The following is a 13,821-nucleotide window of genomic DNA, read 5'->3' as shown; positions in this document are numbered from 1 at the left end:
TCAAAGTTTGATGAATAAGACAAAAAATATTTAATATCGATTACGATGCGCAGATTTATGTGATTTTAAATCTAAATTACCTCCGTTTTCAAGAGTTATGCATAATAGATTATATCTACATAAAATACGGAAACATAGATATATAATCGCCGATTTTCTTCTCCAGTCTACCACTACCACCATAATCTACGACCGCGTCTATTCCACCTCCACCGTCGCAGTGTCCCTGTGTGTCACGAAGAGGAACTCAGTTACGCGCCACGGGGTTGAGAAGCCGGACGTGTTCCGTGGGTGTGTTTCATTCACGCTAAATCTTCGATTTAACCGGAAAGTTTCGAGAAACCGCGACAATTTACATCGATCGCTAATCAATTAGTGTTTGTTTGAAAAAAAGCGCGCAGTGACGTTGATTGACGTTGATTGGTTGGGTAAATATCGGCGTCACTCTGATTGGTTACTGAACGAGTTCGAATCGGTTTTTCCTCGAATATACGATCTACAGAAATTAAAATTAATCGGAATTAAGATCAATTAGAATTAAAATTAATCGGAATTAAAATTTGAAATTTGAATTAAGTGAATCGATGTTCTTTCATAAAAATAGGATAAAAATATCGTGTTTCGAATTAGAAAATAGTATGGCCGTAACATCTTAGATAAAATACTATAATGATGATCGGCAAGTGATATGCTAAGCCTCTATAAATAAGGACAGGCGTAAAGGCTGAGAATAGAGTATCGGCGTACATGATGATATTAAAATACAATTTATGACGACTTTTACTGCTTTTAACTTTGTTCTCGACACCCTAAGTCGTATTTCACTCTTTCAACTGCTTTGTCAGATATTGCTCTAATCATAACAACAGAGACAAACGTCTGGTCAAAAATCAAAGTGCAGATACGAAAATATTGATACAACCTAAAAATCCAATTACAAAGATATGCTGAATGTTTCAGTATTTTAAAATGAATATCAAGGACATTTGTCGATCGAAGGTTCAATAACTTTTAGCCAAGTCGCGGCATGCTTGATAATTTTTCCGTCAGTCGTACCGAAACGAAAAAAGCGTTGAAATTGCGTCACGATGTCAACGCGATTGAAACGGTCGGCGTTGATTCTTCTTTCATTAAGTTTAACTTCCCCGAAGATAGCACCGTCACATCGCCATGAAATTAAAAGTTTAATCTGTTTTTGTTCTTGAAGAGGACCAGTAGTTTAATTACACCACTGTGACTCAGGCAATAAAAGATATCCCGCAATATTACATTGAGTCAGATGTTAGGAAACGAAGAAGTGCTCCTAAAGAAGAACCCTTTGTATGTTCGAAAACTTATGCATTTTAATGTATGTCGAAAAAAAACTGTTGTGAACACTGAAGATGAAAAGGCTGACACGCTCGCAATCTCCTCATTGCAAATTAAGTTTGGTAAAGAAATACAAAAAATGGATACTTTTAGGAATATTCTAAGAGAGATTAAATTTATAAGGGAAAATAAAAGATAAAGTAGCATTTAATAGGAACGATATCTGCGCTCGATTGTCTACCGAAGGAGAAAGTTAACAAGAATCTAATCGGTTCAATTACTATCCATCGCATCCATTCTTTCCGCGTGATTTCAGTTGAAGTGAAAAGAAGATTCGTCAACTTCTGCGGACGAGGATAATGGGGATAATTGAAAAACCAGTAAAAGAACTTCTCCAAGTCCAAACTGTTCAATATCGAAGATTGAAGATTCGATTTTTAGACTTATAATAAAAACTCATGCTTGACCCGAATACAGTTGCAGACATAATCAAAGGCACGCGTACCGGTGGAAGTTGAATTACCTCCTGATGAACATGCGCCGGAAGGTCGTATCTTGCAATAAATTTCGCAAGTACGCGATCAAAACGTGGTTGGACTCGAAATGTCCACTTAATGAACTCGATCGCTCGCAATCTCGAGATTTCCGGCAATCCTGTTTCTCAATGGACGATTCATTGTTCCTTGATAAAACGTGAATCTTCAGAGATATCTTAAATTACCTAGAAACATAGTTGAAAAGCTCGATTACTTCTGGACGAGTGTAACGAGAATTTAAGTCTTATTAAATATACCGTATTGAGCTTTCTGTTATACACAATCTATTTGTGGCCATTTGGAAAGAAGATCGAGGAATGCAAGTATTAACGTAATGATGATTTTTGATCTATGACTTTCAGGCAGATATTTTTGGCTACTTGGAAATATAATAAAATATAATAAAATAGCCATAGAAGGCTTGGTACTTTGTATAATTTTTGATTTATTCTTTGCCCTCGATAAGAATCGTAAATCGTACGCGTTTTGTTAGAGATATATATCAGAGAATTGTGCATTTCAAGTAAATTAGTAGGCACTACTAAACGACACGATAGAGACAAAGCTCGTTGCGTGAAAAGTGATATAAATATCGTTAATCATCGCGGCACGTCCATACAAATAAACGACCATGCTTCCCTTTTCCGGTCTGCCCGTACGTGTCAATGTCCTTCTCTTAAAATAAGATCGATTGTCTACCATCGAGCGTGACATGGTCATCGAACGATTCTTAACGGTGACTCGAAAGATTCTCGAAACAGAAAGGAAGCAGAAGATGTCCGATTTCGTTTTCATTCCATTGACATGCTATTTGCTATTTACGTCCCCTTCACATTAAGAAAGTAAGATGTATTCAAGGAACGTGCTCGCGTGACATATCGAGCATCATGGATATTCTGTATAAAGAAATTAAGGGGATTCGTTAAAAACACTAAGAGAACCGCTAGTCACGCGATTTCCATTTACTACCACATTCGTTACATAAACCTACGATGAAGAACAAACGAATATTAATGAGTCATCAACTTGATATACATCAACAAACATCGACTATATAAAAATGCCAAAAAATTATCTCTACAATCTCCATTTTCCTCGATAATCTGCATTTCTTTCGATAAACTACGTTGATAAATGTAGCAGTAAGTTAATCATCAAGATCAGATCGACAGAGGGTAGATGACGATTGCGTTCAGAGTATCAGCGTTCATCGTGATGGAATTTCCATCAAATGCCAGCGAGTTGGCTAGTAATTCGACTGTAAGAGCGGTGAATGCGTCGACCCATTCGGAACTCAATCTACCGTATACAGTTTGCGAGATTCTGGTGGCAGTGTGTGCGGTGTTTGGTAACGGTTTGGTGATCACAGTCTTCAGCAAAGAGAGGAAACTTCGTCGACGAACTAATTATTACATCATCTCTCTAGCCACGGCCGATCTCTTGGTCGGCTTGTTCGCTATACCTTTCGCCATTTTGGCCAGCATCGGTTTACCAACGAATTTACACGCCTGCCTGTTCACCGTTTCAGTGCTTATCGTCCTCTGCACGATCAGTATCTTCTGTCTGGTAGCGGTGTCCATAGATCGTTACTGGGCGATACTTCATCCCATGGGATACTCACGCACCGTACGCACTAAAACTGCCATAGGTAAGAATTAATGAGGACGACGAACTTGAACTAATATTATAATAAATGATCTAAAACTGGTTTCATTTTTAAACTCATAAGGATTCGTTTATTTAACAATTTTGAGTCTCTAAATTTTTGAACTAGCAATTATTTCTCAAGTAGTTTTATTAAATGTTAGTAAATGAGTTTCTAAGTTAAGAAATTCCTCTACTTTACAATTTCTGTAATTTAAGTCAGCAGATGAATTTCATCATGAATACGCATAATAATTTAAAGCATTTCTCAGGACATCCACGTTAATCGCAGTAATTAAAAAAAAAATCTATCAATCATCAGAAATGTTTTATAACGCTTTAATACGCTTTTTAAAAATATTAGATTCTGTTTTGTCTGTTTTTACAAATACGATATAAGTGTGCGATATAATGAACGAAGATAATTCTTGAAGATAAACAAGAAAATTTACCGTGAACGGAATCGTCGATGCGCAAGTAGTACGAGTCGATAATTGAGTGAGCTCGGTAAAAGTTCGAAGAAACGCAAGGGTAAATCGAGTAATTGTTAGCTACGTCGTTACTGTTGTACAATCCGATGATCCAATTAAAATCACCTCTTCTTAGAAGCGTTCTGGATGAAACGCATAACCATTTAATCGAGCTGCGATAAAACAACACCGAGGCACAAACCACGTAATTATATTTTGCGAAATTGTTTGTTCGAGTGAACCTGTTATTCAACTCTTCACATATTTCGAACCTTGTTTTCCATCTATATCGAGTGTTTCAGTTTATGCAAAATGGACATAAAATATCGAATGTTTCAGTTTATGCAAAATATACAGCTTATACCGAAACGACTAGTAAAAAGTACTTCGCATGTAAAAAGTACTTCAATGTTCTGCAATGTTTTGAATAATAAACGACATATAGTCTTAAGGGCATCGAAGGTAGACTTCTTTGTTTTTTAGACAATACGTTTTATCATAATTTAAAATACAAAAAGCTCCAAGCTATTTTTAAGTCATCGAACTTTGCTTGAAATCAAATACGTATATATAAATTTTATAAAATTTTATAAAATGACAATTATATTTCTATTGCTGTATAATATGTAACTACACATGGTAGCATATGTTTATCACGTTCTGTTCTACGAGAATGTAGGACATCAAATAGTGACAATGCTGATTAGACAATATTGTGCAGATAGACCATTGTTACCATGATTTGGTCTTAATTTCACTGTAGTATTACGGTGAATATATGTGAAAGTTCTTTTATCTTACATTAATATGTGTTTATTTGTATCACTTACGCTGATTTTCCCAAAGAAATTACATCATAATCCTCCGTGGAACCGAATCGATGAGATGCAACAGAATGCACTTTAGACGGCAACAGGTGGTATTCCCTGCGCATATTTTAATAACGTATATAGTAGAAGTTTGTCGTGCATATTCTTAAGAAATTTAACTTGAAGTTAATCGATGCATTAAATATTAAATTTCTTACTTGCGATCAATTAGTGAATTTCTTAGTATACTTGGGATATTTAAGCATCAATATACTTGCTCTTTATAAAAATTCTCATCTTTGTAATTACGTTATATAAAAACTGTTATGTAACTTTAGTTAGTAGCTTATAGTAAATAAGAAACGATTTTTTCTCTAAAGTGAAACGTATTTTCTTTTATAATAGTTTTTTAGAATATCTCTTTGCGTATGTTACTTTTCCTCATTCATAAAAGTAGGTAATACGACAATGTATTGATTTCGCAATATATAATCCCCACGATAATTATGTAATTAGTAGAGTAATTGAAAAAATTCCACCTGCATTCGGTGCATTTCAATGATGTTAACATATAGCATAGAGTATGAAATACATATCACATATCCATTCGCCCGATTTCCCAAAGGATTTTCCTTCCTCCTTGCGACGAAATTGATGGAAATCGCATTTCTCTGCCTCAGAGAAAAAGTACATATGCGTAGAAAGAGAAATGAAAAAGGAAAACTGTGAGGCTCTAAATAAATTTCATGGAGAAACATGAAACAACATAGAAATTCATTAAAATCAGACTTTGATAAGAAAGCGTTAGAAAATTTCGTTTGTTAAATATAATTCACGTAAAACGCGCGAAATTGCATCGAAGGATCGGAGAGACTCGTGAAAAAATTAATGACACGATTAGACGTTTCTCATTTCACTGCCAGGCTACCTAGCCATGATTAATTTAAGCATTTCGCCTGTTTATGGTATGAGTGATTTTAATTACGAGCCCACTGACTGATACCATTTCTCCAACGAGGGGAAAAGGTGCGTTTATTGCCGTACTTTCCAATCGATAACGTTCACATGCACGTCTATCATCGGCTCCTTTGACCGACTTTTCATTCTCTTCTTCTATAGCGGGATCTCTATAAATCTTTCTATTTCTTGTCCAAAACACTCTCCTTGCTGCATACATATATCACCGTTCCATACAATCGGTCTTCGGTAAAAACTGTAAGGATGAGAATTTTAAACATTTTCAGTGATCTCTTCTTTATGTTTTTACTTCCATATTACCTAATAATAATTCATCTGGAACAGTTGAAACAAACATATAAAGATTAAAAGATGGTTCCGTTCTTTTAGGTATAATCTGTGTGTGTTGGATCGCTGGCACATTGGTCGGCTTCCTGCCGCTTTTAGGTTGGAACGCGGGCAAGAAATCCAATGAGAAATGCATCTTCACCGAGGTGATGGATTACGATTACTTAGTGTTCCTGTACTTCGCCACGATCATCTTTCCCGCGCTATTAATTGCAGCCTTCTACACCCATATATACCGAGTGGTCGTAAAGCAGGTCAGACACTTTTACCGTAAATATACGAGCAGAATATGCGTACTAGTGTGAGTATGCGGATATACGGTGTGCAAACAGGACAATGAATTAGCGAAGACAAGGTCCAGTTTGCCGACCCTCGAAATTTATCTTCTTTAATTTATCAAATTTGTGCACCGTCATTTTTCTTAAATACCTTCATCTGGTTTTTCGTCGGTTGCAGTTCTTAAATAAAGCGATCTTCTTGGTGACAAAGTAATTATGGTGCTGAGAATAAACGATTGTGGCTTTCATTTATATAATCTTCTGAGAATTTCATTTATAAATTACTTTAGAGGTGCATTATTCGTTCTTCCTCTACTATTTTAAAGAAGAGTTACCACGTTACATCCGATGAATTCTCGTGAAAAAGATATATTGAATATTTCTCTAATTATATTATTTATTATTACATGTTCTTGCAGCTGCAACAAATTGTAACAATGAATCCGGGTCGCCGTACCGGAAACCAGACAACTGGAACCATGCTGCGATTACTTGGGGCCGCCAGGAAGCGTGAAGTGAAGGCGACGCAAAATCTATCGCGAATCGTGATCTTTTTCATTATTTGTTGGTTCCCTCTTTACACCATCAACTGTGTGATGGCGTTCTGTCCAAGGTGTAGGGTGCACGATGTCCTGATGAATTTTTGCATAATCCTGTCACACTTGAACTCAGCTGGCAATCCATTGCTCTACGCTTACCATCTGAAGGACTTCCGTGCGGCGCTTAAGAATTTCATGTGGAGACTTCTATTTCCGCACAGTGACGTGAAATCTAGCGTAGTTAGCGTGATTCACGATCGTGGCTCTTTGGTTGGTTCCCAGAGACAATTCCTGAGGCAAACAGGTGGACCGCCGTCTACAAGAGTTATCAGGTCGGATTTACTGCGTCAGGTACGGTGTGATTGATTTTTAATTAAAGGTAGATCTCGATTAACGTGAGCTTAAATAGTGCGATATTCGATTTGGTGCGAATTATAAAATGATGCGAGGTTTTCATTTAATGCGAGGTTTGCGAGTCTTTTCTCATCCGGTACAACTATGGAAACAATTAGTCTTTTGTTTTAACTTTATCTTTAAACTTCTGTTTCGTCGAGACGATGCGTAAATCGTCTCTGAACTTCTTCTGTTTTATAGTCATGACGCGACGCGAAACAAAAAATTACGGATGCCGATCCAAACATGGATCGAAGTATGCAACTTAACAGAGGCACGAACAAAGTACTGCTGGCTTATCGCCACATATACGAAGATACAAAGAAACAGAAGAAAGTGCGACCAACTTAAAATACTTTGAGAAATAATAATCATGTTTGTGCCATTATAATTTAGTGAAATATATATGAAAAGGTATATTTAACAATTTTTATTGTATACTTCCTTTAAATTAGAACCAATTCCTATATTTCAAATATTCAAATAATGTGAATTCGAATAGCGTAATCTATTTTTGGGATTTACTACTCGCACTAATCGAGACCTACCTGTATTAGTCTCTTATGAAAGTAACTAGAATAACTAGAAATTTCTTCATACACGCTATAATAAGTGTACTACTTTGAGTATTTTATATATATTTCTGGATGTTATATACATTCTGTAGATGTTTGCATCATTAAATTTCCCCCAAAATGCATAAACATCCAGTGATTTTTAAAAATCTACTATTTAGTAATTCCTGCTATCAGGCCTTTACAGCTTCTGTCGATTAATTTTTCTAGAGATAAGATTGTCATTTTATCCTGAAAATTATTGGAAATATATCTTATTTTATCGATCGAATTTTAATTACAGGTAACTGACGTTAGATCTAGAGGATCATTCTCGAGCCCTCGAAACGTTACGATTCGAGAAAACGATGCAGCAAACACATCAAGCTCTTCGAGTGATAGACAGGAAAATGACAACGCGAGTCAAAACAGCAACGATCTGCAGCGAAATGAAAGTGACAATTTTGAAAATGACAGAATCACCCCGAGATCGCCCCGTATTACCTCACTGGAATTACAGACTTACAAACCTTTAATGCCGCTTCTTCCGGCGGAAGTGGATCACGTCGAGGAGACGCCACCGGCGTCTATCTTCGTCATTGAAGTAGATGTAAATCACGTGGAATCCGTTCACGAAAAACTGGACGAGGAACTGATGGAAAATAAAGACAAAGGCTGATGAACTTCTTTGGCATTTCTGATCGTGAATAAACTAATCAAAATTGAATCTCGATTCAATTAGAAATTGGTGGATATCAATTTCACTATTGATAATAAATTAACGATAAGAAGATATATGGTAATTATCTTCTACCATAAATAAATCATTGAAATTGCAAAATAAGGTGTTAATAATAAGTTTACAAAACGTGATGTATTTTTGGTGTTTAGTGTGTTATAATTCGATGTATAATAATCTGAATCCTGATATTATTTAATACTCAATATAAAATACGAAGAAACTGTATTGCATTAAGTTTTGTTAAAGCACTGAATATTTGTCTGAGCGTATTTCCAGATTACATTTTCTGTTTTAATGATGATCAATGGTAATTAAATGAAATTTCAGTGTATATCCAAAAAAAAAAAGACATTTCTTTAGAATAAATTATAATGAATATATAGAAACTGAAAAATTAATAATCATTTCTACTGACTATGAATAATATTATTTCGAAAACAAAATAAATATATTCTTCAAATAATAAATTCATTGTTAATGACAATTAGACACGAATAAATATATAACATATCTGCACGAACATATCTACAATGGGAAACGACAGTCTCATACAGATTACATATGATGGATACGTAATTTGCATGAAAATGATGTGAAATGTATGTTAAACATAGAAATGTGAATCTCATATAAACGAATCAAAGTAGATAAGGGAACCGATATTTGAATTTTCAAATATTAAAAAGTTATTTTAAAACAGCCTATATGCTAATGTCCATTCCACATTCTGTGTATCACACAACGGTCTAAATAAATGTCACAAAAATAATCATCTATATCCACTAAAATATACTATTGTCTAATAACCTAATACTACCTGACAATTAAATAGTTCCAGCATGAAAGTCTTTGTCTTGGTTTAACATCTTTTGTAACGTACAATATTCTTTTTTTTTTTAAATAAGACATTATTTTTACAAATGGATCGCTAAACTGACCAAACGAACAGAACTTAGTTGAAACTAATTCCGAATTTCGATATATCGAATTAATATCGTGCATGCGCTTTACATACATCCGAAGTTAACGAAGCGAGCAACAGGTAGCGTTTCAAACATAGAAGGGTACTGCGTACGCAAGTTTCCCGCCAAAACTTAGTGTTACTGTCGTATCAGATGCAACGTTGAGTCTGTTTGGAAGATGTTAAAATTTATTTAATAAACATTGTTTATCATAAAATATTAAACGCTGAACGATGGATCCGAGTGAAGTAGAATTTCTCGGTGAAAAAGAATTAGTCACCATTGTGCCGAATTTTAGTTTTGACATGATTCATTTAATTTCGGGATCTGTGGGCCCTTTTCGAGCCGGTTTACCTGTGAAAGTTCCGATTTGGTTGGCTGTAAACCTGAAGCAGCAACAAAAGTGTCGAATCGTTAATCAAGACTGGATGGACGTTGATGGCTTAAATGAGACGAAGGAGGAAGAAAAGTTATCCAAGTAAGTAAATGTGCTTCTTTCATCCCTTATGATAAAATATTTTTTCGTATAAATAAATTGTTATTTTAGATTGTTTATAAAAATGCCCAGTAATCATTACATGGAAGAAGCACAGCTTTTACTGAATGTTGGTAGTGATGATATACCTGATGCGGACAGAATAAAAACAGCAGTGAAGGTAATAAATATAAATGTAAGTATACCTTTTAATGCTAATGTATTAATTAATTTTTAGGATATATGGGACATAAGAATGTCAAAGCTCCGTACATCAATAGATGCATTCCTTAAAAGCGAAGGTTTACACGCTAAGCTGGACCATTTAACTGCCATGGAAATCAACAGTGTTCGTCCATTATTGCCACATGCTCTGGATCAAATGCTAAGGATACAAACCATATCTGTACCTCATACGATAATAATTCTATTACAAGAAAATCTTTTTTATGCTTTCTAAAGCTAACTTTATATTTTTTAGGATGGAAAACTGACACAATCTCATTATAGTGGGACATCACAATAGACTGATCACTAGATGATGTTTTTCTTTTTCATGTATAATCTATCGTAATTTCTAGATTGTAAATATACATGTATATATTGTGTATTGATATGAAGTATTTATAATGCATTTTTGTTGATTTCGTGTAACGAAATAAAGAAAATGGGAAATAAAATAATATATTCATAGTATGTAATATATGAATGCGATATAATAGTTTTATTATTTCTTATTCTTAGATCATTACATACAGTCACTAGCATCTCAATCACAATTTCTCATTATCACTAATATAAAGTAAACTTATATTTACATCGGTAGATCTGTCGACTAATTAACTCGCATCTCGTTCGGCGCTATTTCTTTTTTTCACAATATTTACATCTCTTAAGCTTATAATACACAGTCCTTTAATAATCTTTGATTTGAATTGTCAAGGTAGATATCGTTTTAACAAACTTAACGTTGACCGGTTTAACCTAATGTGCTGAAAAATTTGATCTACTCAAATTTCAGTCAAAATTGCAACCTCCAATCTCGTGTTAAGTTTGTAAATCGAATCATCCAGTGTAGAAAATGTGGAAACGTATGTTACAAAATAAAAGATGGAAATAATTGGGAACTGCAGTCATAGGATGGGTCTGATGCTACAAGTGAGAACTTACAAAATTTCGGTGTTCGATATATGTACACATGTTCAATCAGCTCTCGTTTAATTGAGAGACATATCGCTTCAGATAACTAGAGGATCGCCTGTCATGTTATTAATATATCCTAAAATCTTCAAAATTATGTATAAAGGGTAGTTAACGTAAATATCAATGTGCCAAAACCAAAACTCTGTTCGTAATAAAAATTCAAATAATTCTCCGAATTTAGATCCTCCAAATGTTTCGCACAGCAGTCGTTTTGTTTTGTAAGTCGCTATTGCTTTCTATTTTGTTTTAGTCAATTCTACATTAGTTTACTTTCAGTGTAACGATATAAGTACCATGCGCTTCATATGTAAAGTACTTCGAACTATCACACCAAGTACACAATTAATAAATATCAAGTATCATTAATCGTTTACTGGACTGACGATACGTGTAAAAGTAAAAAATACGTATAAACCATGTGAAGAAACATGTGTGTGCGGCGTAACAATATTAAATGTGTTACGTGGAACGATAGTAATTGAGTTAGTATGATACAACGTATTTAATAAAAATACGGGTCGATGTTATCTTTTCAGACAGCAACTATTTTGCTAGGATCGACCTTTACTCGGATGAACATAGTATTATCTTTGACAAAATGCCGTTTCTTCACCATTTCGTGAGAGAGAAATCTTGGGAAGCCAAAACCGAGAGAATCGGGCTCACGACTGGGCCTCTGGAAATTCTTCCATGTTGGATCCGGTATAAAGCTTTCTACGATATTGCACGCCTTTTCCGCGACCACCGTCTGGTCGAATATGGTGAAGGACACGCTGTGGGAGAATGGCCACCGCAACAGAGCATCATACTCTCCGGGAAGAATCTTTATGTATATTGAAATATGACTTCCTTCGCCGGTTCCATTTCCGTTTAAGAAAACTGACGCCTGAAATATTCAATATTTTTACATTGTAAGTAAGTATATGTAGTATAGTAGAGTTCTTAAAACTTAGATTAAAGGAAAACAATATAGAATCAATATTAAGTATTGCCTACCTGTAGCTTGTAACCATATTGACTAGTGTAAAAAGGAGGACTGACGAGTTCCATTCCTTCCTTGGCTTTCGCCTCGGACATTTTAGCGCTGTAATCCGTAATTTTCCATATTAGTGTGCCCGTGTAATTTAACGATAGTTTGCTAATGGCGGATTTCAGGCTGGTTATCTGATGCTGTTGTTTTGTTACTACACTGCACATCAAGCTTAAATGCATCTTTGCTGATTCCTCCAAATGTTTGTCCAACGAAAATCGATTTCCCTGTGACAAAAAATAATATTTTGATATTAATCTTATAAAATGGAAAAGAGACAGAAAGTGAATGTAATATAAAGCAATAAATTGATGTACCTTAAAACGACAGCCAGCATCCTTGAAAGTACAAGATAAGAGGTGTGTAGTGCAGTGATCTTTCAAGTGAACTTCGAGATCTTCTCTTGGTAAGACGGCAGTTTCACAACGGTGTGGACAAGCGACTGGAAAGCGGCCACACTTGGCATGATGAGCACCGAGTGTGTCAAAAACGAACTCTTTGTTGCAGTAACGACAGGCCACCAGTCTTTTCGCGCACTCGCCCAACTTGTGTTGACTGAGATGCCTTCGCTGCACCTTCATGCCACACTTGTTCTCGCAGTAGAGTGGTTCATAGCCACACGTCCCTGTGTGTTTCTGTAGATAAAGAGCAGAATCGTTAGCTATATCCTTAAATAGTTGATTAAATTATAGACATATATAGACACACAATAGAAAATTTTGAAATAATACTAGCTAAATTATAATAAATACGGAGTAACAATGAAAGTGTATATAAAAGTATTAAAGATGTTTTCACTGAATATAGTAACTTGTTAATATAATGAATAATATAAATATTTTTCTGTGAATTATATGTACCTGGATTAAATATCTCGTAGCTACTGTGTACGTTTTTAAATTGGCTTCAAACGTTGCTAATATAATTATGATAATTGCGCTTCATTACGATGTTAATAAGACTTCGTTAGAATGTTTCGCATAACACGCATAATATGTTCATAAGAAGTTTCTATGAAAGTTCAAATACTTTCGTGAGCCACTGTAATCATTCATCCATGACTAAATGAATATTAAACAAAAGAAAAAAGAATTCGAGAAATTTCGTTTGAACTCATGGTGCTTTCGCTTGCATCCGTTCCCACTATAGTACAGTTAACGGCTGGCACTCGATCGCGATTCTTCTAATTAATGCAGTGGCGGTTACCTCGAGCGTGTGACCGGTGAATTCTTTGGCACAGAAGTCGCAGCGTGCTCGCCGCTGGGCGCAAGTGTACTTTAAATGGTCCTCCATCAGCACACGCGGGATCATCGCGCCACACTTATTGCTGCAGGGGACCGCGTCGTGCTTGCAGGTATTCAGGTGAGCCTAAACAGGATATAATGCGATTTTTACATCGGTGAGACTTGAACGGCGCATTCCTTCTACTCCGATCGGATCGTTCTCTTCGGATTTATGTTCGTATTGCGACAATCGGGGAAACTCGGGTGAACGAACCGCATACCGGAGATTAAAGAAATAGTAATAACGTCTACGGTAGCGTGTAAAAGCATTATGTTAATATATGTAGGTT

At 35.4% G+C, this 13,821-nt stretch overlaps 3 protein-coding genes across 7 annotated transcripts in view; 2 read left to right on the top strand and 1 right to left on the bottom strand.

The window, feature by feature from the left end:
- The first annotated feature begins 2,151 nt into the window (after window positions 1-2,151).
- On the top strand, window positions 2,152-8,894 carry LOC117235332 (adenosine receptor A2b-like). The gene is made up of 4 exons (XM_033497235.1): window positions 2,152-3,492; window positions 6,115-6,326; window positions 6,770-7,240; window positions 8,141-8,894. The coding sequence occupies exons 1-4, from the start codon at window positions 3,024-3,026 to the stop codon at window positions 8,513-8,515; spliced, it is 1,527 nt and encodes a 508-aa protein (XP_033353126.1). The 5' UTR covers window positions 2,152-3,023; the 3' UTR covers window positions 8,516-8,894.
- Window positions 8,895-9,510: 616 nt separating this feature from the next.
- Window positions 9,511-10,699, top strand: LOC117235337 (probable DNA replication complex GINS protein PSF2). The gene is made up of 4 exons (XM_033497246.1): window positions 9,511-10,018; window positions 10,088-10,196; window positions 10,254-10,421; window positions 10,497-10,699. Exons 1-4 carry the CDS (start codon window positions 9,774-9,776, stop codon window positions 10,539-10,541), a joined length of 567 nt encoding a protein of 188 aa, XP_033353137.1. The 5' UTR covers window positions 9,511-9,773; the 3' UTR covers window positions 10,542-10,699.
- A 14-nt stretch (window positions 10,700-10,713) lies between these two features.
- Window positions 10,714-13,821, bottom strand: part of LOC117235334 (TNF receptor-associated factor 4) — a 39,462-nt gene continuing 36,354 nt past the window's right edge. For all 5 annotated transcript variants that reach the window (XM_033497239.1, XM_033497241.1, XM_033497238.1 and 2 more), the window contains 4 exons: window positions 13,455-13,616; window positions 12,566-12,883; window positions 12,215-12,475; window positions 10,714-12,104 (listed from right to left, as the gene is read on the bottom strand). In XM_033497239.1, the coding sequence (XP_033353130.1) occupies window positions 11,751-12,104; window positions 12,215-12,475; window positions 12,566-12,883; window positions 13,455-13,616 (1,095 nt within the window). In that variant the 3' untranslated portion in view covers window positions 10,714-11,750. The remainder of the gene's footprint in view (window positions 12,105-12,214; window positions 12,476-12,565; window positions 12,884-13,454; window positions 13,617-13,821) is intronic.

Source organism: Bombus vosnesenskii, unplaced genomic scaffold, assembly GCF_011952255.1.
Source record: "Bombus vosnesenskii isolate JDL3184/JDL3185 unplaced genomic scaffold, Bvos_JDL3184-5_v1.1 scf7180000013316, whole genome shotgun sequence".
Classification (NCBI taxonomy): Eukaryota; Metazoa; Arthropoda; class Insecta; order Hymenoptera; family Apidae; genus Bombus; species Bombus vosnesenskii.
This window is presented reverse-complemented; position numbering and strand designations above follow the sequence as displayed.

Coding starts and splice junctions, on each gene's coding strand:
- LOC117235332 (XM_033497235.1), top strand. CDS start 3,024: ATGACGATTGCGTTCAGAGTATCAGCGTTCATCGTGATGGAATTTCCA. Junction 3,493..6,114: donor ACGCACTAAAACTGCCATAG/GTAAGAATTAAT, acceptor CCGTTCTTTTAG/GTATAATCTGTGTGTGTTGG. Junction 6,327..6,769: donor ACCGAGTGGTCGTAAAGCAG/GTCAGACACTTT, acceptor ATGTTCTTGCAG/CTGCAACAAATTGTAACAAT.
- LOC117235337 (XM_033497246.1), top strand. CDS start 9,774: ATGGATCCGAGTGAAGTAGAATTTCTCGGTGAAAAAGAATTAGTCACC. Junction 10,019..10,087: donor GAGGAAGAAAAGTTATCCAA/GTAAGTAAATGT, acceptor TTGTTATTTTAG/ATTGTTTATAAAAATGCCCA. Junction 10,422..10,496: donor TAAGGATACAAACCATATCT/GTACCTCATACG, acceptor TATATTTTTTAG/GATGGAAAACTGACACAATC.